The 24,835-nt window shown below is 42.9% G+C and overlaps 1 protein-coding gene and 1 long non-coding RNA gene across 7 annotated transcripts in view; one reads left to right on the plus strand and one right to left on the minus strand.

Moving 5' to 3' along the window:
• LOC137840146 (uncharacterized) overlaps window positions 1-18,728 on the plus strand; it is a 47,634-nt gene extending 28,906 nt beyond the window's left edge. The window contains exons 2-4 of the long non-coding RNA XR_011086611.1: window positions 1,180-1,326; window positions 12,310-12,377; window positions 12,468-18,728. This is a non-coding gene — a long non-coding RNA (uncharacterized lncRNA). The remainder of the gene's footprint in view (window positions 1-1,179; window positions 1,327-12,309; window positions 12,378-12,467) is intronic.
• Window positions 1-24,835, minus strand: part of LOC125965758 (patatin-like phospholipase domain-containing protein 7) — a 67,864-nt gene that overhangs the window by 2,490 nt on the left and 40,539 nt on the right. For 3 of the 6 annotated variants that reach the window (XM_068650127.1, XM_049716597.2, XM_068650131.1), the window contains exons 1-8: window positions 9,538-9,823; window positions 9,310-9,429; window positions 8,462-8,585; window positions 8,182-8,365; window positions 7,839-7,988; window positions 4,418-4,481; window positions 1,150-1,318; window positions 90-272 (exon numbers count right to left, since the gene is read on the minus strand). In XM_068650127.1, the coding sequence (XP_068506228.1) occupies window positions 90-272; window positions 1,150-1,318; window positions 4,418-4,481; window positions 7,839-7,988; window positions 8,182-8,365; window positions 8,462-8,585; window positions 9,310-9,429; window positions 9,538-9,692 (1,149 nt within the window). In that variant the 5' untranslated portion in view covers window positions 9,693-9,823. Of the gene's footprint in view, window positions 1-89; window positions 273-1,149; window positions 1,319-4,417; window positions 4,482-7,838; window positions 7,989-8,181; window positions 8,366-8,461; window positions 8,586-9,117; window positions 9,514-9,537; window positions 9,824-9,892; window positions 9,971-21,283; window positions 21,434-22,479; window positions 22,563-24,835 lie in introns of those variants that run through there. The other 3 variants (XM_068650128.1, XM_068650129.1, XM_068650130.1) reach the window with 3 other exon arrangements.

Consider the following 24,835-nt stretch of genomic DNA (forward strand, 5'->3'; position numbering starts at 1 on the left):
TGAAAAAACTGTGAAGTAATCGACTGAGTAGAAGTCATTGTGCCAATGTTGTGTAAGGTTAAATAGCTTGTGTTGGCTATTTCAAGTACCAATTTAGGCAAACTTCTCCTGGAGAAAACTCTCCGAGGACAGGACAAGTGATGGTGTGTGGAGATCCAACTCCGCATGTTCAGCCACTCAGCAGTCCCTTTGGGTGGAGGACCATCCTCCCTGTGCAGCAATACCAATTGCTTCTGGGCCCTAACAGCGCTGCTCTCCAACATTTGCTCCAACTACAGGGAGATAGGCATATTTTATATATGTTTATGCAAATATGTACATATGTGCGAATATATATACGTACGTATGCAAATGTTTGGGCACCCCTGATCATTTTCAAGATGTTGCTTTATAAATCATTGGTTGTTCGGATAAGCTGGTCTGTGGCTTGACTTTGACTGTTCTCACCATCCTTCGCCTCTGCTTATCTGAGATTTTTCTTGGCCTGCCACTTCGGGCCTTAACTGGAACTGTGGTCTTCCGTTTCATCACTATGTTCCTCGCAGTGGAAACTGACAGCTGAAATCTCTGAGCTAGCTTTTTGTATCCTTCCCCTAAACCATGACGTTGAACAATCTTTGTTTTGTCAGTTGTTTTGAGGCTCCCATTCTGCCACTCTTCAGAGAAGATGCAATGAGGAGAACAACTTGCGACTGGCCACCTTAAATCCCCTTTCTTATGATTGGCTACACCTGTGTATGTCGATGTTCCAATAATTAGTGCTAAAGGTATTCAAATCAATAAAACAACAAGGGTGGCCAAATTTATGCACCTGCCTACTTTTAAGTAATGATTACACACATTCTGTAAATCCTATAAACTTCATTTCACTTCTCAAATATCACTGTGTTTGTGCGTGTACACACACACACACCTGAGCAGGCCTTGGAAGTTTATATATATATATATATATATATATATATATATATATATATATATATATATATATATATATATAATAAATTGTATATTTATTATCACACTCACACCTAGGGACATATATATGTGTATGTATGCATGTATTATATATATATATATACACACACGTGTATATATATATATATATATATATATATATATCAAATAGAAAAACACAGTGAATTAATAGACCTCTCCAACTGTTGGCTCTTGTTCACCCAGTCCCACAATAATGATGCAATCAGCCTGGCGGATGCAGCGCTGCGTCCAAGGAGTAAGGCCAGAGTCAGATTGATAGAGGACGATGCGGTGGATGTCTTCCTGCTGGCCGAGCCAACTGGACAGACGGTACTCATGGACGCTTTAAAGGTAAGGAATAAAACTCAGGTTTACTGCATGCAATGTGATGAAATCTCTTGCCTTCTATCAGATTTAGAAGTCTTTAGGTGTGCCGTCACTTCACTATTGTCAGGACTCGCCTCCGATCGGGTCATAGTTCTGTTCGTGTGTCTGTGTGCTCGCCCCTCCCCTCCTGTGTGCCCACGATCAGTGTGATTATTCCCACCTGCCTCTCGTTACCTGTCGTGTATATAAGTCCTGTCTGCCCCTCCCTCCGTCGGATCGTCGATGTCGTCACGTTTGCTGTCCTTGTGGTTCCCGTCTGTTTCGAGTCTGTTTCTGTTTGCCATCCCTGTCGGTCAGTCTGTCATGTTATTAGTTTGCCAGTTCTCGTCTGTTTCCCTCGATGCCTCGTTCCACTTACCTTTTCCCTCAATAAACCCTGGTCCAAGCTGCACTTGGTCGTCCTGCTCCATTTCCATCCGATCGTGACAACCATACTGTACAATGCTGCATTTTGTATACAATATTTACCATGTAAGGTTCCTGATATGACATAATTGTCTAGAAGAGCCATCACAACAATCATAACATGTATTCTGCATTAGTGCATGTGCCGTGGGTAACTGGGCAGGCCTTGGAAGTTTATTTATTTATATATATATATGTGTGTGTGTGTGTGTGTGTGTGTGTGTGTGTGTGTGTGTGTATATATATATATATATATATATATATATATATATATATATATATATATATATATATATATATATATATATATATATATATATATATATATATATATATATATATGTGTGTGTGTGTGTGTGTATGCATGCATGCATGCACGCACGCACGCACGCACGCACACACACACGGGATCAGGAACTGCTTCAGATGGGCATGGCTCGAGAGCAGCGTCATTTTACAACTCGGAACACAAAGACGCTCTTAAAGCAATGCAACAGTGAGCGTCCGGCGCTCTGCGGTTGCGCGATTGGACTAAATTAAGCTCCTTGCGCACTGAGGTGCACTTCAATTTTGGAAAGTACATCAGGACTTTAAATATATTTTCTAAATTTCAGCGACGACTCTGTCACAATAATGCGATCAGCGCGGTGCAGTTGCGCGGTCGGCGACACACTACTATTGCGCGTTCGGCGGTGCGCTGCAGTCGCGCGATCGGACAAAATTAAGCTCCCTGCGCACTTAGGTCCACTTGAAATTTGGAAAGTACATCAGGAGTTTAAAAGGATTTTCTAAATGTCAGCGACGGCTCTGTCACAATAATGCAACCAGCACGGTGCAGTTGCGCGGTCGGCGACGCACTACATTTGCACGTTCGGCGGTGCGCTGCAATTGCGCGATCGGACAAAAATGCGCAAATGAAAAAATGCTTAAAAATGTCTTGGAACGGATTAAAAAAAAATCCATTATTTGTAATGGGAAAAATTTATTCGGAATTCGACCGATTCGCTTCTCAAACCGCCTTCTGGAACGGATTGTGGTCGAAAACCGAGGCTTGACTGTATTATATTCACCTTGGTAGTGTCAGGCTGGGGACAAGGCGGAGGACTCGGATGCAGAGTCGTTTCTTTCTTGGATTTATTCCAGCAAGCACACTGATCAAAAGTACAAATCAAAGCGCCTCTTGCGAGGGAAAACACGTGGAAAAAAGTACAAACAAAAGGCGTCGCACTGAGGCGAGACAAAAAGGCTATGGGGATCACAGTACTAACAAAAGGCGTCGCTCGGGGGCGAGACAAAAAGGCAATGGGGATCAAGGCACTAACAAAGGCGTCGCTCTGTGGCGAGACAAAAAGGAGGGGTCTTACTGAGAACTCGGACGTCAAGGAATCGCTGGTGGTCGGGACGAGGCAAGACACACTGGCACAAGACAAGGGGAAGACACGGACTAAATACACACAAAAGGGCGGGGACACAGGTGCTGACAATTAGTGTCAATTACGCAGGTGCACACAATCGGGATCAGGGAAGACAAGACAACCAAACACCGAGGAAGGAAACACGAACTGAAACGGAAGGGATGACAAAATAAAACCGGAAGTAAAGTTACGACATCGACGAGACAAAAAACCGGAAAAATAAACGCGACCGCATGACAGGTAGCCCACCAAGCAGGATTTTTTTTTTTTACAAAACTATTGAAATTGAGTGATGAAATTAATGGTTTGGGGGTTGCTATACTGCCAAAATCCAGGAGTTTCCAGGGAGCTTTTCCCCCTGAGCCCCCGCCGGGGCGTTGCCCCTGGCGCCCCTACGGCCCCCAATGGGGACCTGTGGCCCCTGCAGCCCCCATGAGGGCCTGTGGCCCCTGGCCCACTGCGGCCATTTGGGGGGGGGGGCTGCGGCCCCTGGCCCCCTGCGGCAAGTGCGGGGGGGGGGGCATACGGCCCCCAGACCCCGGCTACTTTTCAGTGTTTTATTTCATTTGCCGTTCTCATCCCTGTGGAAAGCATTAAACAGGCAGAAGCTTATACTCTCAAACAGTAGTGTGAGCATGGGCCAAAGGAGCAAGGAATGAGAGGGAATCTTGGTTAAGTCAGCAGTGGTTCGAATGGTTTCCTGTAGGCACGCCCTTATGGTGGCACATTTCCTGTTTGTGCATGTCACCAACTGTCATTATTTCTCTGTCTCCTGTAGTAGCCAACTACATACCATATCACGTCTCGTCTTTGCTCCTCCTTGTTTCCTCGCGTGTCAGTGTTTGTTGTTATGGTGTCCATTCGCGCATCTGTGTACTCGGCCCTCCCTGCCTGTGTCTACCCGTAATCAGTGTAATCGCTGTCACCTGCCCCTCGTTACCTGTCTTGTACTTATGTCTTGTCTGCTTGTCACTCCCTGTCAGATCGTTCTGTTAGCCCGTCTCTGTTAGCCCGACTCTGTTAGCCCGTCTCTGTTAGCCCGTCCTGTTTGACAGTCCTGTTGTCCTCCCTTTTTGCCCATCCTGTTTGTTCCTGTTTGTTCCTGCCGGTTAGTCCTACCATGCTCTCCTGCTTGTTTGTTCCCCTCAGTAAACCTTGGTCCAAGATGCATTTGGTCGCCCTGCTCCATTCCGTACGTGACATACCAATTGAATTGTTAAATTTCTCTCTTGTACCTGTCCAAAGCAGCAGAGCCCAGGCGCTGTTTAATTATGTCACTTGTCAGGAGTAATGTAGGCCCTATGGAAAACAAGGATGGATAATACAGAATTAAAACTTCAGCAATGGATGCATTCATTCCCTCAACTCGTGGATGACGCGATTGCAGGACTCTGAGTAGAGAAGCCCAGACTTTGGAATAGGTGGCGATGCTATATTTTCTTTTGTTTGTATATTGAAAATATGTAAGGAACTTACCGTATTTGCCGGTGTATTAGTCGACCTTTTTCGATCCAAAATCGACCGAAAAAAATCGACCTCGACTTATACACCGAGTCATAAAATTTTACTTCGTATTCATCGCTTCAAATGTGATGGTAACCAAGGCCGTTTCTCATGCATCTCATTGTGCGTGGGTGTGCGTCCGTCAGGCTCATCAAACAGTGAGAAACTGAATCATTATAAAGCGTTCGTCGCATTAACACGCATCCTCAGCAACAATTTCAAATATTCTCACCTCAATAACGGACATCGAAAGCCAGGCAGCGACGATGACTGCTAGGGGGAAGTACTGGGTATTGAGCGAATGTGCGAGTCATCGCGCGTCAAGCAACGACAATAACTACCGGTACGTAAACATTCAATCGCCATGTCTAAATGAATGTCGTTGGCACTTAGAAAATATTCGCCAAACTTGGCCGGACTTCCAGGGGAAGAGGCCGAATTTTCACTTGTGGTGGCCGACACGGGGAATCAGCCGAGGCGGACACTTTACGGCTGTTGAGTCGTTGGCACTTAGAAAATATTCGCCAAACTTGGCCGGACTTCCAGGGGAAGAGGCCGAATTTTCACTTGTGGTAGCCGATACGGGGAACCAGCCGAGGCGGACACTTTACGGCGGTTGAGTCGTTGGCACTTAGAAAATATTCGCCAAACGCTCTCAGGATAGAGAAGACCAAGAAGATGCCCTTTATCACGACAAACTAAACGAAAACGAATGGAACGAGCTTTTCAGAAATAGCGACGATGAAGACGAATTTTGAACTCTATGTACCGGCAATCACTTTATAATTATAATTTGTAGTTTCTTAACTAAAAATAAACCAGTTTCTAAGAGTGTTCATTGTTGTTAGTCTCTCTCGGCGCGTAATATCACAGGGTCATGAAGTAAATAATATTTAAAATGGCGTATGGATCGCTCGCTACAAACTCGCGAATTTGAACACATTTCGCCAATAAATTTCGCATATTTCTGATTGAATTTTGAAGTTTAATATAATGCAACAATTGAGCTCGACTTATACAAAGGATATATCATAAAATCGTAAATTTCCGTTGAATTTTAGGGGGTCGAGTTATACACCGAGTCGACTTATACACCGGCAAATACAGTAAATCAAATATTTTTTGGGTGTGGCATTATAATTATCGAATGGAGATAAATCTTTTCGTATTCCTCATTTTCCTGCATTTTGAAATAAAATTTAGATTACTCTTTCATTCATTTTCAACATCACTAATCCTGTCACATGGTGTGCTGGAGCCTATCCCAGCTGACTTTGGGCAAAAGACGGACTACACCCTGAACTGGTTGCCAGCCAGTCGCAACCAATTTCACCCACATACATATACACTGAGTGTGAAACGATCCGGCGCAGCCCACACACGTCACCATCAGTGACTTACTTTAGGTTATTGTATTATATATTTGTTTGTTTTCTTGACCTTGGAGTATTGTTTTATATTTCTGTCATATAGACTATGGCATAGGTGTCAAACTCAAGGCCCGGGGGCCAGAAACAGCCCACCACATCATTTTAAGTTGGCGCGCAAAGACAAATTTTGCATCATTACTAAAATTATAAATTGTCTTCACTTTTTAAAAATAGAAATATTGCTAGCTATTGTTATTACCATTCATCTTTTTAAACAATTTGAACTGTTTTGACTAGTCTCTGATTTCAAAACTACCGTATTTTTCAGAGTATAAGTCGCGGTATTTTTCATAGTTTGGGTGGGGGGGGCAACTTATACTCAGGAGCGATTTATATGTGAAATTATTTACAAATTTTTACTTTATCATTAACACATTACTTACTTACTAGTATAGTTGATCACTTCACATGTTATTTTCACTTTAAACCGCATGAGGGTGCACTATGGCTGTGGAATAATTGGAGCCTCACTGACAATGAGTTCGATTCATTGACTTCCAGAGTCAGGAGATTTTATGATTTGAAATGGTATCTGAAAATGGCCTTCAAAATAAAGCACCCTACCTCAAATCAAAACACGGCTGAATAACATAAATAACATGGAGAATTCTTAACACATACTGTAAATATCTTTCAAGGACAGCTTTTATTATTATAACAATTTTAATAACAAGGTACAAGTGTACATACTGTAAATATATTTTTAGAACTGTTTTGTTATAACAATTTTTCTATAACAAGGTATAAAACTCTTAAATGTGTTTTTAGAACTCTTAATATTATAAAAAAAAAATTATAAAAAGGTACAAGTGTATGCACTGCAATTGTGTGGGCACTCCCTGCCTTCTGCTGACGAGTGGGCAACATACGTGCCATAATTCCTCAATTTAAGTTTTATTTTGAATCTTGTTTTTTTTTATTTGGGAAAAAAAAATCTGTGGAATAATTTGAACTGCAACTGACGACAAGTTCGACGTCAGCGGCGCGGCGCACACGCGGCGTTGTTTACATAAAGGACGAAAAATTCGATCGATGGATTTAATGATTTGGAGTGACACAGATGGTTTGATAAAAGTGTTATTTATGTTATAGTTACTTGGATAACTGTTAATGTTACGTTAGGCCCGTTCTCAGCTCCTCGTTTGTGTTTATGTCACGTTAGCATACCACATCATTTAGCCTGTTGTTGCTGGTTCATGTCTGTTCTTGGTGTTTGATTTTGTCAAATAAATTTCCCCCAAAATGCGATTTATACTCCGGTGCGACTTGTATATGTTTTTTTTCCCTGTATTGTGCATTTTACGGCTGATGCGATTTATATTCCGGAGCGACTTTTAGTCCGAAAAATACGGTAGATATTCACCAGTTTGCCGTCTAGCCTATACTGTAAATAATATAAGGCATTGACATTCATAATGACCCTCCAAGGGAAACTATGACTACAATGCAGCCCGCGACAAAAGTGAGTTTGACACCCCTGGACTATGGGGATGTGTCAAACACTGATAAATACCAAAAAATTGTCTACAATTGGATGGTTCAACTTGGACGAAGAGTGTAATTGAAGTGTGCTGCTGTAAATTAGGCTACATTTTCAATTTATCTTTTTATTGTACTCATTACAAAATGGGGAAAAGCCAATTTAAGCGACTTGTGTAAAACAGTGTCTGTTAATGTGCACAAAGATGCTTAAAAGAAATAAGGGTCACACGAATTATCGCACCAATACCACTAAGTGCATGCTGCAGCTCCAAGGTGAAGGCCATGAGAGGAATCTCATCAGACACAGGCAAAATGGCCACAGTGGACAGGTTGGTGACAGGATTACCATCATCCCACTTACTATTTGCTGTGTGGAGGGGGAGACTTCTAGCTGAAATCAAAATAAATAAACATTTCAGTACATTACACTATAAGGTGCTATCTTAAGGTATCTTAATCTCGGCCACACATAAGCAGTTTGTTTTCTGGGCACAGCCATAGAATCAATGCAATGCAACATTGTTTGTGTGGGTTGTTTGGGTCTAGTCCCCACAATTTGAAATTACAGCCTTTGTAGTACATACCAGCCAGGGACCCCAGCTGCATATTTCCCAAGATCTTCTGTCCCAGCAAATGAATCAGCCTGGTGACGACCTGAGGATAGCGCCTCTTAATTGAATTGAGAGCGCCTTCAGGCAGCTTGGCCAGCTCAGAGTCCCTCACAGCGTGGACCGTAGTGGCTCGGTTCATGTGGGTCAGGGCCTCAACCTAGTATATAATTCACATTTCACGCCCAATGACAAGTTGTCATTGTCAACTTTGATACCTAAGCAACCCTAGATCTAAAAATCTTTGAAAACTCACCACGCCAATTAGGTCCCCGCGACCATACTCTCCTGCAAGCTCCTTCTTCCCATTATCCTTTGCAATGACAGAGCGCAAACGGCCACTGAGGACAATAAAGGTGCTGTCGGACTTTTCTCCTTGTCTGCATCCAATCAGAGAAGATATAATTTACAGTTCTTTCATCCATATTAATAATTATAATGGCATTTTTATACTTACATAAGCATCAACATGGTATTGACAAGAACTAATGCAATATTGTTTCTCATACAGAATATCATACTTTATCATATAAGTAGGTATTTATATTTTCTTCAAACTCTTAGATTTGTGATGCCACCGCAAGGCTCAAAAGCACAAAGGTGACAGATATTGTTTTAATTGCTGCACGTTGGTTTGTCCGTAGGCAGGATTAAACAAAATACCGTACTACATACATTACATTTTTTAAAGATTTTTTCGATAATTCATGGCAGGGTTATTATTGACTCTGTTCTTTGAGGTGTGTCAAATTACAAAACATTTTTTGTTTTAGAAGACTTGAAGATATTCTTCAAAATTTAAGTTTGAATGACAGCCTTTGAAATTTGCAATAGTGGCAGGCTAATAGATGTACTTCAAAATGAGCCAAATAATGATAGATCTAATTTGAAAAAAAAAAAAAAGCCCTTTCTGTCCGTTTTCAGATCGTCAGTGCTTGGCAGTCTACATCTGTTTCTTTTTTTTTTTTTTTTTTTTTACAGACACCAGACAAGTCTTCAGAGAAGGAAATTTGTGAACATGAAACATGTAACAATAAATCATGAACCAAGGCTAAATCAACTGGCCCCAAAAAGTAATACGTTCATCACTGTCTTGAAAGATACCTGCCAGCCTCCAAAGCCATCCAGTCCAAGGCAAAGTCAATCTGCCTTACAAAGGGTGACACCCTCTTCACTACAGTATGCGCTACATTCAACACAACTCTAGGCTCCTCACGCATTATCCTGCAAAGAAAAAAACCAAAGGGAAAAAAAAGCTGCTTGCAGCATAAAGTTTCAGAGGAAATAATAGGGTTCCATTATGGCTAAAACAAGTTGTTTGGATGGCCTTACTCATAAAAGTGAGCCTTTGATATGGAGAGGAAGGTGCAGTCTTTGTGAGCACGTGTGGTGAAGATAAGAGGTTCCCCCGTGAGCACAGCTAGATGTCCCACCATCTCTCCTGGGTGGGTCACAAAAAGAAGCGTCTCCTCCTCGCGGTCAATCATACGCTGGTACACATGGAGTAAACCTGAGATGACAAATGCCACACTCACATCTTGCAAGTAAGGGAAGGGAAACCAATAAGAAAAGTACCAACAATTGGACAATTTCGATATGTGGGAAAATTGATAATACACTGTAAAGGCTGTTTTTTTTTTTTTTTTTTTTTTTTTTTTTTAATATACTCCTGTCTTGCTCTGAATACCTGGTCTCCTTGGTGGGCCACAACCGAATTAGCTTTGACCTGGCGAAAAGTCACCCTACCCTCCAGTAAACCAGGATCCTGAAAACATTTAAAAGACATTATAATAAACACTATGATGATAAATCATTTGCAACATATTACATATAACAGATAATTTTAGTAGTTTCCTTTTACCCAAAGGGTAACAAGGAAGCAGAACAGAAGAAAGAGAATTAAAAACCTTTCTAAAAACAAAGGTTTAAAGCAGGGCTGTGGACTCGGACTCGGAGCTGATTTTGACTGAGTCCACCGAGTCCGACAATAAAAAAAATACGTTCAATTTTATTTTCATCATGCTGCTGAGAATGCGCGTAAGAATACTGTCCACAGCCCTGCTTACGATCAATGCGGCCACGTTGAGTTGCACTTAGGCTAATGTTTACATTATGTATCAATGTCAAGGACGATTATGTCACCCAGCTTATATCATTGATGTGTTTCCATAGTTGTGGGGTCGTCACTAATTATTTGTGTTTAGATAAATGTCTGAGCTATAATGGTGTAATTAATGATTAAAAAATATTATCTTACATGTCCTGTGTTTCAGAATGGTTATTTAATTGGGCGAGAGTGTGTGTTTTCAAGCGTTTTGCCTCATGCCAATGGCACTCAGGGCTAAGGGTGGGCTTCAATGACTATTTTTGTAAAGCCACGCATTTAATACCATGTCAAATAATATATTACAGTGTAGGTTATGTTCCAATGTATCCACTTCTATCGGTTAAATTGCCAACCGTACATTTATGACTACGCCATGAGTGATTTACGTTATGAACTAGCACAACTCCGGTAGGGCAGGGAAAATGTTATCGATCCAACGTCCGATTGGAACGTCGCCTCACTTTTACGTCTGTGCTCTCAGCAAGGGATCCTATATAAGCCGAACCAGCCAGTGTGAAAGCAGTTGTGTTTGTTCTGGTAGATTTTGATCTAAATTAGCCTTGAATAAAGACTAAGCAGTCACATTAATTAATTAACAGAAAAAATGGACAGCCGGACTTGGACTCAGACTCGGTGGTCAAGAGGATGGACTCGGACTCGGTGCAAAAATCCGACCGAATCCACAGCCCTGGTTTAAAGCAACAAAATTTTTGTATGTGGGAAGGTTGGTTTAATTCCAGTCCATTTTTCTTGATTAGGGTGAGTAGTTGTCCAATGAAATTTTTAGGACTATAAGGCAGATAGAATTGTTGCAGTGCTTTTATTGTCTCTTAATAAGATTTGTACCAATGTTGTTTCATTTGAGGTGGTGGTTGGCTTTGTGGTTAGCCTAAATCTGACAAGTTAGACAGCACAGGCTTTTTATTTTCATTATTGTTTAGTGTCTCAATGAATCTTTATTTATACCACATTTACGAACTGGAGGTTACCTGCCTGTGATGGTTGAATTTCTCTCCAGGAATTAAGTACTTATTCTGAATCTTAACAAATTGATTTGTATTTTATATCTTTTGCCTGATGGGAGGAGAATGAATGATTGATGAAAGGGGTGACAGGATTCCTCCGTGATCAGGGTGGCTTTCTTCATAACAGAGCACTCCTACAAATTGGACTGTGGAGCTTGTGGTGAACTATTTACAGTGATCCCTCGCTACTTCGCGTTTCATCTATCGCGGCTTCACTACATCGCGGATTGTTTTTCAAAATTGCAAAAACATTTAAAAGTCAAAATAAGACTTCTAAATTTAGGAAACATGTGTCTAACCTTTAGGGCAATGTAATGTTGCTCCAAATGTTCGTTTACATTCCTTTAGAAGTCCGTTTTCGCGTGTTAGCACGATCTCGAATTCGCATCTTTCCGCTAACTCGTTAGCCTGCCCAGTACTTCTTGTTGGTGACCGTACATCGCGGATTTCACTTATCGCGGGTGGTTTTTGGAACCAATTATCCGCAATAAACGAGGGATTACTATATTTTGCATGCTTGCATTGTGTTGTCATAATTTTGTCTTTTTCTGATCTGAAAAAGTGGTATGAAGATTTAATATTGAATGGAATATACATATGACTGGTAGAGCAACAGAACCGTTTGAGGGAAAATTACTTACACCCTCATGAATTTGACTACATTAACTCTGTGAATCGCCACTTCATCCAAATGGATCTGAAATTGAGTGTTATTTTTACAGTTCCTGTCAGGGTTTTCCAGGTTATCTTTGTCGTATGATTATGTTGGAATGCAACCTGTAATAAATAACCTAGCTAGATTAGTTTTATGCTTATGTTGGAATGCAACCTGTGATAAATAACCTAGCTTGTCCCATCCTACACAAAGTCGTAAAACACCCCTTGCTATGTTTTGATTAGAGGTCAAGGGCTTTCTCTATTCAGTCCACTCTTACCCCCACTCTGTTTTTCTTAATAAATATGCTCTTGCAGGAGGGAGAGTCAGACCTCCATTTGAACATCGCTGTACGCACAGCGACGAATGGACTCTCCACCTGCAGGTGTTTAAAAGGACTTACTTGTCTCCCGTGTGGTTCTTGCAAAATAAGTTGGAGTGAGCGAATCTCTAACATTTTGGTGCCGTGACCCAGATCCCTCATACCCGCTATCTGGCTGATGAAGAAGGACGTGCTGCATTGTCGACAAGCCAGCGTCCATTAAGAGGACCTGGAAAAGAAAGTCCTGGGAAGAGAATTCTTCGCCGGGCCAGCATCTTAGGTCTGCCTTCGTCTGACAGAGGTGGATTGATGGGACCCGGCAGTGCAACGAACCAGGGGACAAGTAAGTTAAAGGACTCAAGTTATGTGATTGTGTTGTTGTGAAACGCGTAAAACGTAGAGGTGCACGAGATACAGCTTGGGTTCAAGTCCCAGTGAAATGAACAGGCTAAGAAAAGCAGAGCTTCTTTCTTGTTCATCGAAGAGGTGGGTAGACTCTTTGTCTGTTCTTCCAAGCTGAGGGATCTGGCTTGGGTTAGAGTCCCAGTGGAAGGAACGTGCTAAGAAACACAGAGCTTCTTTTTTGTTAATCAAAGAAGGGCGTATATTTTTCTTTGTATGTTTTTCCGGCCAAAGAACAGCTTGGGTTCAAGTCCCAGTGGAAGGAACGAGCTAAGAAAAACAGAGCTTCTTTTTCTTAATTGAAGAAGAGCGTAGATTCTTTCTTTTGTCCGTTTTTCCAAAGCTGTTTGGGAGGGTTTTACACCCATCCCTGGATAGGCCTAAAAAGCGCTGGAGTTTGTGTGGTTGAGAGTGTGACTGGTAGGATAAATTGACTAAAAAGCAGTTCTAGCATTGATCCACGGCAATAACACAGGCTAGTAATCTGTTGAAAGGTCAATTTAAACCTGCATTGAGGATCCTCAAAGAAAAAAAAAAAATTGTAAAACCTAAAACTACTAAAATTAAGATGGGAAATAAGAACGGTAAATCTCTTGCTCTGCTCTTCTTTGAGATGAGAGGTACATACAAGTAGATTTCTTAATTGTATGCAATACATGTCGAAGTGGAAGAAAATGTATGGAGTACCAGGAAATTTAAAAGTTGAAATGTGGAAGAAGTGGTAGAAGTGCTAGAGTGTGGTTGAAATCTTCACAAAGAGATGAGAACAAATTCAAGAGACAAAACATAGAAAAATGAAAACTGATGAGGTCACAAGTGTTTGTCAGACCAGGACAATAAGGCCCTTGTGAGCAGGTACAAGGCCGCAGCTCAAGCAGTGGCTCAAGCAAAGGGGCAAGAGGAGCTTCCGCTCCTATGCAAATCATGTATCAAGATTTAAAAGATCTGAAACCTCTCCCATATAAAAGCAAAACATGTCATTGTCAGGTTATCAAAAAAATATTTTTTGATTATTAGAGCTCCTGTCCATACAAGACGTATGACAATGCTGTTTGTATACCCAATGACAAATGACTAGAGATCAAATTGTGTGTGTACACTAAAGTTAAAATATGCAAATCAAGTGGTAAAGAAATACAACTTGCTTCTAGAAGATAAATTAAAATATTTTTTTTGAATGTGCTGTCCTCGTGTGCGTGGGAGGGACCAGCTCATGATCGACCATGGGAAATGGCCAACCTGTGGCGAATCATTAGTGCTGGGACCTACCTTTCGCACGCGAGAGCTGTGCATGTGTGTGCGTATGTGTTAAAATGATGAAGATTGGCTAAACCTTTAGTATAAAGAAATTTGCTAGACTGTTGTCTATTCAATTTACACCGCAGAACAGAAACAATTTTGACAGATAAAAATGAGAGGAAAAGAGAGAAATCTGTTTGCGAGCAGAAACTAATCCACACTAGTGCATGTTAGTGTCGAGCCCTCATGAGGAATTCGGAGTAAACAAAACGACAGAACATGCTTTCAGGACTTGGAAGACGCTAAATTGTGAATTTAATATTTTGCAACGCTACATTTAATGGGAATAATTGATTGGTTGTGTTATAAGATTATACAAAATTCTAAATGTAAGCTACATCTGAGGGATTGAGTTCTTCAAATTTAAAAAAAAAGAAAAAATTCAGATTCATTTGCCAGTAGTTTTTTTTAGTTACGTTTTTTTTTAATTGGTGGATTGTTGAACCTTGAGTTGAAAATGATATATGAATGTTGTGTGGTGAGCCTGGATGAATTGGGACCAATGTGATAGGAAGACTCCTTTTTTGAGACTGTGTGAGATGCATATGATGAGCATTGATGAATGATTGCCTGAATGAAAGGTTGAATGGTTGAAGTCGGTGACTACTATGGAAAATTAGTAGAGCGACTTTGATGAAAGAGTGATTTTGAGCAAGTTAAATACTAAACCGAAAAACGTAGTTTTTGGATTGATAATTAACGAGAACCAGTAACACATGTAGAAGATGTGTGAACTGAGAAATTGAGAAGCGTTTTGGAAAGAAAGTCAAATTAAATGATGATGGAATCGTATGAAGTAAAGAACACATTCTCCCAGAAAGTTTGTCAAGGTGTGAGGCATGGGCGTTGCCAAGCCTCAGAAGGAGGGAGTGAGTAGGACAGATAGTGGAAGATAGTAATAATACAACACTTTATGACAATGAATTTTCGAATACATTTGGTGTTATACTGTGGTAAATTTTTTGTTCTGGTATCATGCAATGTATATCTCACTAGTAAACGTAAGTGTGACCGGGTCATGTTTTGGGTCAGGTTCGTGCAGGATTGTTTGGGCCTTGGTCCATGAACGTAGACTAATTGGCACGAGACACATCTGGTTTCCATTAACAACTGACAAGATATGCACCGTGTAGAGTTGGGGAGGCTGACTATGGGGTCATAGTTCGTCCAGCAGCCCCATGTGCGCCCACCCAAGTGAGGAAAGGAGTGCTTTCTCGTAAATAATTAGGAGATATGTATTGGGAGTAATCTGTTGGTCCTTTCTTTATGACCCTTTAAATGGTTTTCTGGTGTAGATAGGTTAGCAACACGAGAGATTTAGAGGTTCAAAAGAAAGACTGTTGGAAGAAAACAACATTTTTGATTTGGACAATTGCAGACTAACAGGAACATGAGAAAGATAAGAACTAAGAAGTAGGATCCAATTTGATTGGAGAGGCTGAGAATTCACAGCACCATACTCTAAGTCACATTTTTGAGCAAGCATGACAGTTAATAACATTTAAGAGGTCAAGACATATATCAGGGCTAGATGTGGAATGCAGACCTCGATGAGTTAATTTTCAATAATGATACTGAAGACAACATACTGTCCCATTAAATTGGAACTATAGATAAAATGTAGCTCAAAAATAGGATGAGTTGCAGGATTTACAATATAAAAACGAGACCGCTGTTATTGGGAGAATTTGAAGTTTGGTAAACAAACGTTACTAGCAAATTGATGGAAGCAGCTACATTTAGAGATAACCTTACAAGTTTGATGTCCCAGCCTGTCATTCTCAGCGTCAGGGTCCCTGAAACTCGATCCGAGACTTTGCCTGCAGCCGTGAACAACTACAAAAGGGTGCCTAGCTCTGAAGCACCTTTGACCTTTGGCGAAGGACAAGAAAAGACTGCTGTTGTGCTTGGAAGGGGGCAAGTACACTCCGGAGGACAGACAACATCCTCGGGGATGAGAAAAGACAGTGAAAAGCGGAGGAACTCACAATGATGAAAATGGACTCATTTGAACAATGGACTCATTCAAGAGTGATGGATGGGGTCGCTCTGAAGCAACAACAAAAGAACACCAACTTGAGAGGGTGAAGTGCGGCAAAAAGATATGGACTTGGAGTGTCCGACGACCAAATCGCACTCCTTGCTACGGCGTTACCAAACTTGGTGGAGCTTGGTTCAAAGTGGAAGGGAGGTTCATTGTGCACTGAGTTTGACAGAACTGAGGAGATTTGATTAAAAAAAAATTGAACAATACGTAGGGCTACAGAGAAAAGCATGATAATCAGAGATTGAACGGATTTGGATAAAAGAAATAGGCTAAAACGGTAGGAAACAAGAGCAAGATCTGAGATTTTGGCTCATCAAGCTTAAGAAGTAGAGGTCGAGATATAAATTTTAGAACAGGACATTTGGACTAAAGTGAATTCAGTCAGGAGGAAGCTCGGTTGCTCAATGTACCTACTCAATACAATAGTATGTACCACAGTGGAGGTTGGATGGTCAGAAAGTTAGGTACGTTCAATTTTTGACATTCACACAATCCCAAGCACAAGGCGACAGTTAACAAGACAATGACTGCAATAGGGGCCACCTACGACTGCACCGACATGAAAATGTAGAGGCGAGAGAGCAGAGTATGGGATTATATGCTAAAACGTCTGCTATACAGTTACCAATAGGAGATTCTATCAAAAGAAGCTACATGAGAGATGGATTGTATGCCGTTTTGTGCATGTGTGCGTGCAGATGTGTGTGTGTGTGTGTGTGTGTGTGTGTGTGTGTGTGTGTGTGTGTGTGTGTGTGTGTGTGTGTGTGTGTGTGTGTGTGTGTGTGTGTGTGTGTGTGCGCGCACCCTGTGTGGGTGCGGGCGTGTGAGGAGAAAGAAGGCATGGGTAACACAATCTCTTTTAAACCAGGAGGCAATAAATGGGAAAGCCCCTGTCATAAGTAGTCTTTGGTTAGAGGGAATCATTAGGAAGTGTTCAAACTCTTCCCGCAAACACTCCTATTTGCCAGTTAAATGGGCAATACAATTGACTACGAGAGTTGCAAACAACAGATGAAGGGCAGTCCTTGGCAGTATTATATGATCAGGACGCTCAAACTGTGTCAAAGACGAATTTACTGCCGCCTGATCTTTCCTCCTCACAGGTCGACAACCCCATCAATCCAGGAGACTGGGTCTACATCAAGGTCATCAAAAGAAAGAACTGGGCCAGCCACGACGGGAGGGACCATTCCAAGTCTTGCTGACTACCGCAGTGAAGATTGCTGTACGGCCCAGTTGGATTCACCTCAGCCACTGCAAGTTGCAGAGGGTGCTGGACCCCTAATTCGGAGTGGTGGGGCGTCTTGATGATGGTGAAGCGAACAACGATCCCCACTCCGCTAGGCGAGGGGATGTCCCGGTGTCTCTGCTATCCTAGTAGCAATGGGGATCCATATGCCAGATGGATCCTCTGCTGCGTTGTGGTTGGAGCGTGCTATGGTCTATGGACTCATCTGAACAGACCAAATGACAATGTTGACCGTGGAAAACGATGGTCACATGATGAGAACTTATAGGACTGGTCATGGGACCCCAGAAACCCATACGAAACCAACACTTGGTACCGGTATGTGAAGGTCACTGTGAGAGCTCACACACAGGAGGGAGGTTATGTGTGTTCGAAACTCCCCTCTTCCTCTACACAAGTTCACTTGGAGGCCAGAGCAATGAATGTCACTAAAGCGTAATGTATGGCATCCATGGGAGGAGTTGGATATCAACATCGAGCTGTCACAATCAGTGATGCCGACCCATCCCGCCCTGGGCTTATGATGAACTCTTCTGGGCAAATCTCAATGTGACTGTTAGAGATGAACAATACTACAAGTGGCCTACAGAGGGAGACCAGCTGGAGTGAATTACACGTTACATCCAAGGTAACGGGACCCACAAATGCATTAACGACGACTGCTCTCCAGGAGGAAACTGGATGGGAGCTTTGGACATCACCGCTGTGTGCCAGGATGAGAGAGCCATTTTCAAGGTGTAAGGGCTCTACTACCAACATGGCTGCACCATCGGACGGGACCTACTTCATCCAGAAGTTCAGAAGCACTGCCTCACCTGCATCCTATGAGTGCACGTGCCTGTTCAGAACGGATCGTGGTTTTGTGGTCACAAGAGTTGTCCGATGCTGCCTGCCAACTGGACACAAGTGTGTGCACCAGTGTGAGTGACAGACCACACCTACAGACTAGAACATCATCAGCTGACAAAAACACGAGTACATATACAACTTCTTAGACGTGACAGATATGATTATGATAATGAAATGTGGATTGCGTAGATGCTTTTCTGCTGAGCATGTTTTACAGAAACTTGTTGATTTGACCATCAAAAATGTTTCGCAAGTAATGGATATAATGATGTACTGTTTCTGTGTTTTTCTTTTTCTTTTTTTATTGATAGCATTCTGGTCGCCTAAGGCAGAGGGACTGTGTGAGACTTTTCCTGCTAATAACATCTGGCCAGCAGGTTTTTTGCTTACACAATGAGTTTGATCTGGGGTATTGAGGGAAAACCTCATCTTCACTGGAAATTGTTGCTATCATTGTTTGTTGTTTTTATTATTATTATTACTATTCTTCTTTCTTCGTTATATTTTCTTGCTTGTCTTTGTTGTTTGGGGTGGCATAATCATATAATAAAACAGGAGGGAGATGTCAGGGTTTTCCAGGTTATCTTTATCGTATGATTATGTTGGAATGCAACCTGTAATAAATAACCTAGCTAGATTAGTTTTATGCTTATGTTGGAATGCAACCTGTGATAAATAACCTAGCTTGTCCCATCCTACACAAAGTCGTAAAACACCCCTTGCTATGTTTTGACTAGAGTTCAAGGGCTTTCTCTATTCAGTCCACTCTTACCCCCACTCTGTTTTTCTTAATAAATATGCTCTTGCAGGAGGGAGTCAGACCTCCATTCGAACATCGCTGTACGCACAGCGACGAATGGACTCTCCACCTGCAGGTGTTTAAAATGACTTACCGTATTTGCCGGTGTATTGGTCGACCTTTTTCGATCCAAAATCGACCGAAAAAAATCGACCTCGACTTATACACCGAGTCATAAAATTTAACTTCGTATTCATCGCTTCAAATGTGATGGTAACCAAGGCTGTTTCTCATGCATCTCATTGTGCGTTGCACTTAGAAAATTTGAACCGTGCGGCGTGCGCGAGTGCGCGGCCCGCTGGAAGTCCAATGAGGCGCCGCGATCTCCTGCGCGGTGCTTATAAAGTGCCGATCCGCTCGGCTTGGAGCTATTTCCGACCTCCCGTTGGTGCCGGGCGGCGTGCGCGAGCTCGCCGGCCGCGATCTCCTGCGCGGTGCTTATAAAGTGCCGATCCGCTCGGCTTGGAGCTATTTCCGACCTCCCGTTGGTGCCGGGCGGCGTGCGCGAGCTCGCCGGCCGCGATCTCCTGCGCGGTGCTTATAAAGTGCCGCTCCGCTCGGCTTGGAGCTATTTCCGACCTCCCGTTGGTGCCGGGCGGCGTGCGCGAGCTCGCCGGCCGCGATCTCCTGCGCGGTGCTTATAAAGTGCCGATCCGCTCGGCTTGGAGCTATTTCCGACCTCCCGTTGGTGCCGGGCGGCGTGCGCGAGCTCGCCGGCCGCGATCTCCTCCGCGGTGCTTATAAAATGCCGATCCGCTCGGCTTGGAGCTATTTCCGACCTCCCGTTGGTGCCGGGCGGCGTGCGCGAGCTCGCCGGCCGCGATCTCCTGCGCGGTGCTTATAAAGTGCCGATCCGCTCGGCTTGGAGCTATTTCCGACCTCCCGTTGGTGCCGGGCGGCGTGCGCGAGCTCGCCGGCCGCGATCTCCTGCGCGGTGCTTATAAAGTGCCGATCCGCTCGGCTTGGAGCTATTTCCGGCCTCCCGTTGGTGCCGGGCGGCGTGCGCGAGCTCGCCGGCCGCGATCTCCTCCGCGGTGCTTATAAACAGCCGCATGCGCACGGCCTCCCGGAATTTGAACACATTTCGTCAATAAATTTCGCATATTGAATTTTGAAGTTTAATATAATGCAACAATTGAGCTCGACTTATACAAAGGATATATCATAAAATCGTAAATTTCCGTCGAATTTTAGGGGGTCGACTTATACACCGAGTCGACCTGTACACCGGCAAATACGGTACTTGTCTCCCGTGTGGTTCTTGCAAAATAAGTTGGAGTGAGGGAATCGCTAACATTTCCCAAACAAGGTTATTTTAGTTTTACTCAAGTTTAATGCCATTTTATTTATATCTAACAAATGTTTCACTTTGATCACTTCTGTAGTAATGGCCTTGCATTCAGTGTTATAAATTATTATAAACAAAAGAGAGAACAAAAAAAATTATCATCTGAGAATAAAATAATACATATTCGATGACTTGATAGAGAGAGAGAGAATAAATAATATATGTGACTTAAGTAGGATAAAAATAATATGGTCTCTAATAATGATGATGATGATAATAATAATAATAATGTTACATACACGTATATGGAATCAAATGTGTTCAACAAAGTAATAGTAATACTTAAAAAAAAGAAAACTGCCATCTGACTACTTGTATGTGGTGATGGGCAACTGAAGCCTTCTGAACTTTTGAAGCTTTCCATCCACCTGGCTCACAAAAGGTTTCAGCACGTGTTCACAAATTAACTGAAATCAAAACACCAAAATTATGTCTTCTGTGGTTTATTTGTGTAATCTGTTAAACAATTATTTGTGGTCAATGATATGGTATGAAATGAACAAATGAAATGACGTTTGTTTTTAAAAAAAAACAGATAATGTGTTCATGAAATATGCATTTTTGCCTTACTGTAAGGGGATTGTCAATTGTTTTCAACATTTATCTGTTGGACATTTTACAAGACCAATGTCTTCATGTGTCATCAATGATATAATTTCCCAAAAATGAATCACGCTTCGATACACGCTTCCGTGCTGGATTGCTTGACACATTTTTTTGACCCATCACTACTTGTATCAAAAAAGTAGCATGTTAGATTAGTCTTTACTCAATCATGTACATATTTGAAAGTAACACACTACTTAGTAACATGTTAAAAATATCACTGTTTGACTGCGACTGTATCATTACACCTTTTACCATGCCCACAGCTCTATTTTTACTTGCAAACCGCAAACACTCACAACCCCCTGAGGGTCAATCACCTTGTCACATATTAAAAACAACAACATGAAAAAGTTAGTGTGTGGGCTACCTGGAGCAGGATAACTTGTAGCAGGTCCTTTTTGGCCGCTTGGAAAATAGCATTGACTTTATTATGGTGGTAATGTCCTGTTCCAGCTTCACTATATTCATAAACTGCCGAAGGACTCCGCGGCATTGCCACAGTCTTCTTTAAAATAGACTGCAAAAAATAGAAACTTTGAATAAACAAAAATATATGACATTGAATTCCAGTTTTATTCCTATGTTTTCTACAAGCAACCATTCGACATTCCAAAAACATCCATCCATCCATTATAAAAAACACTTAACCCTCACAAGGGTCGCGGGTGCGCTGGAGCCTATTCCATGGGTCTTTGGGCATTACACTCAGAACTGTTTGCCAGCCAATCGCAAGGCACACATAGTAGACCAACAATCATTCATGCTAACCCTCACACCTCAGGATAATTTAGAGTGCTCATTTGATCTACCATGTATGTTTTTTGAATGCGGGAGGAAACCGAAGTACTCCATGGATAACCCAAGCAGGCACGAGGGGAACACGCAACTCCACACAGGAAGGCTGAAGCCCTGAATCAAACCCACGACCTCTGCACTGTGAGGCGGACGTTCAAACCAGTCGACCATTGAACGGGAACGAGTCATCTCCCGTTTCTCGTTCAAAAATTGGCAATCGAAAAACGGAAACGCCAGCATGGACGTATACATGTCACGTGTCCACGCCATCAGCACCCCATACACTATTGTTTCTCTGCTTTTGCCCCTCCCGTCCTCTTATGCAGAGATCAGTGCTGATTGTCCGCATCTGCTGTTCATCACCACACTTGCCCCTGGCTCGTTACCTCTCCTATATAAGTAAACATTGCACTCCTGTAACTCTTTGTCAGTTCGTCCTATGATACTAATGTCTTCCAGCTTCAAGACAAAGTAAGGTCAAGAGGGAAAAAATGCAGTCGAACTTTGTTGAATGGAAGAGGGATTGCCTGAATATCTGAGACCTCTGTGTGAGCGTCATAAACGGCATGATGCTTGTGCACAAAATAAATGCACGTGTCCACTGATCCACAAATGCATATTCGACAACACACGCAGAATTTACAAATGCTAAGTAGACTCGCAATTTAGCGCCTGTTTGTTGTGATCTAAATAAATCAGGTCATTGATGTGAGAAACCGAAAGCCAAGGCAAGCTGCCAAAAAAAAAGAAGGAAGACTTATACAGTACCTTAACTTGACCAGAGGGCACAGTGTCTTTGTTAGCAACCCTTGCTCGTTCAGAAACTTTATTGAGATCCATTGACATTTCACCTGCATGACAGACACATGTATTTATGATAGCATGTTGTTTCAGAAAACTTTGTGGTTTCAATGTTGGTCACAGCTCCCAACTAGTATTAAAGAGATCCTCCGGTTGGGGTGGTCCATTTTTTACAAAGATGGATGGATGGATGGATGGATGGATGGATGGATGGATGGATGGATGGATGGATGGATGGATGGATGGATGGATGGATGGATGGATGGATGGATGGATGGATGGATGGATGGATGATCCATCCATCCATCCATGCATACCGTATTGGTTCGAATATAAGATGATGTTTTTTGCATTTAAATAAGACTGGGGGTCGTCTTACATTCGGGGTCTAGACATTATAACCATTTACAACACTAGATGGCGCCGGATATCTTTAAAGCGAAGTTACGTCACCGTGCCTTAAGTTTCGCGTGAGTTACCTCAGCTTATCGCGATTGTTGGAGCTTGTGCGCAGCGGTAAGTTAAAGGTTGCAGGTATCGACTGAGTATGTTGCTGTGATCATATGCATCCTTGACACAAAGTATATACATTTCATTGTTACTACTGTCCACTGTTGTGCCGTTTGTCCGATCGCGGTTTGCTTCGTCTGCGCGCCGTTTGATTGACAGCTCCGGCGCGCTCCTTTAAATTTGCCTCGCATCATACGAGTAGCCGTTACGCAGTGGTCCTCCTGTGTTCTGACCGACACCCGGGGGCAAAAAGAGCATAACCATCTGAGCCAACCCCCTACAACACACTACAGTCCTCAGTCTCCCCAACAATAGCGGTAGCAGTTCGCATTATTTTATTGCAATGTTTTTCCTTATTCAGATTTGTTTCAAGACTACAGTTACAGTTAGACTTCACTTTGATGGTTAATGCAGTGAATGCAATTTTGTTGTTTTATCACAGTAGATTGGTTTATTTACATTTCAAAAACCAGATGCCGTTCATTTATTAATGTGATTGCACTTTAGTTTACATATTTAAATCTTATATTCGGGCCAATACGGTACATACGTACATACATACATACATACATACAGTATAGTATATCCATCCATTTTCTGAACCGCTTAGTCCCCACGGGGGTCGCGGGCGTGCTGGAGCCTATCCCAGCCGGCATCGGGCAGTAGGCGGGGGACACCCTGAACCGGTTGCCAGCCAATCGCAGGGCACACAGAGACAAACAACCATTCGCACTCGCACTCACACCTAGTGACAATTTGGAGTGATCAATTGGCCTACCAAGCATGTTTTGGGGATGTGGGAGGAAACCGGAGTGCCCGGAGAAAACCCACGCGGGCTCGGGGAGAACATGCAAACTCCGAACAGGGAGGGCCGGAGGTGGAATCGAACCCGCACCCTCCTAACTGTGAGGCGGACGTGCTACCCAGTGCGCCACCGAGCCGCCCAGTATAGTATAGTATAGTATGTAGTCGCGGTATACATCCCGCCTTCCAACATCGAAGGAAACAGGATCGCGGCTCTTAGTGAACTGTACCAGGCTGTCAGTGAACAACAGACGGCGCACCCTGACGGTTTCACCATCTTCGCTGGGGACTTTAATCATGCTAACCTGAAGTCTGTTTTTCCGAGGCTTCACCAGCATGTTAATTTTCCAACACGTGGTGACAGCTTCCGGGACCTGGTCTACTCTACACATAAAGGAGCTTTCAAGGCCGCCCCCCTCCCCCATCTTGGACTTTCTGACCATCTCACTGTTTTGCTTTTGCCTACATACAGACAAAGGGTGAAGGCATCCAGGCCGGTTCGCAAGCGGGTACGGGTGTGGCCTGAGGGTGCCTCTGATGCGCTTCGAGACTGCTTTGGCACTACTGACTGGGACATGTTTAAGCGGGCGGCCACTTGCAACGATTGGACAGACATAGAGGAGTATACTGACTCTGTTTCCTCTTACATCACAAAGTGCATTGATGATGTGACTCACTCGAAGTCCATCGTCACTCGGGCTAACTGGAAGCCATGGCTGACGGGGGCTGTCCTCAGGCTGCTGAGGGCCAGGGACAAAGCCTTCAGAGCGGGGGATGAGGCTGGCTTGGCGAGGGCTGACCTGTCCCGGGGCATCAAGGAAGCAAAAAGGGCGTTCTCTTGCAAGATTACCGCCCACTTCAAGGACAGCAGGGACGCACGGAGCCTTTGGCAGGGCATTCAGACCATCACGGACTACAAGCCCGCGCTGCAGAGCTGTGAGAGCAACGTCCGTCTGCTGAACGATCTTAACCGCTTCTATGCTCGCTTCAACGCTCAGAACAGCACTTC

The sequence above is a fragment of the Syngnathus scovelli genome, chromosome 3 (genome assembly GCF_024217435.2).
Source record: "Syngnathus scovelli strain Florida chromosome 3, RoL_Ssco_1.2, whole genome shotgun sequence".
Classification (NCBI taxonomy): Eukaryota; Metazoa; Chordata; class Actinopteri; order Syngnathiformes; family Syngnathidae; genus Syngnathus; species Syngnathus scovelli.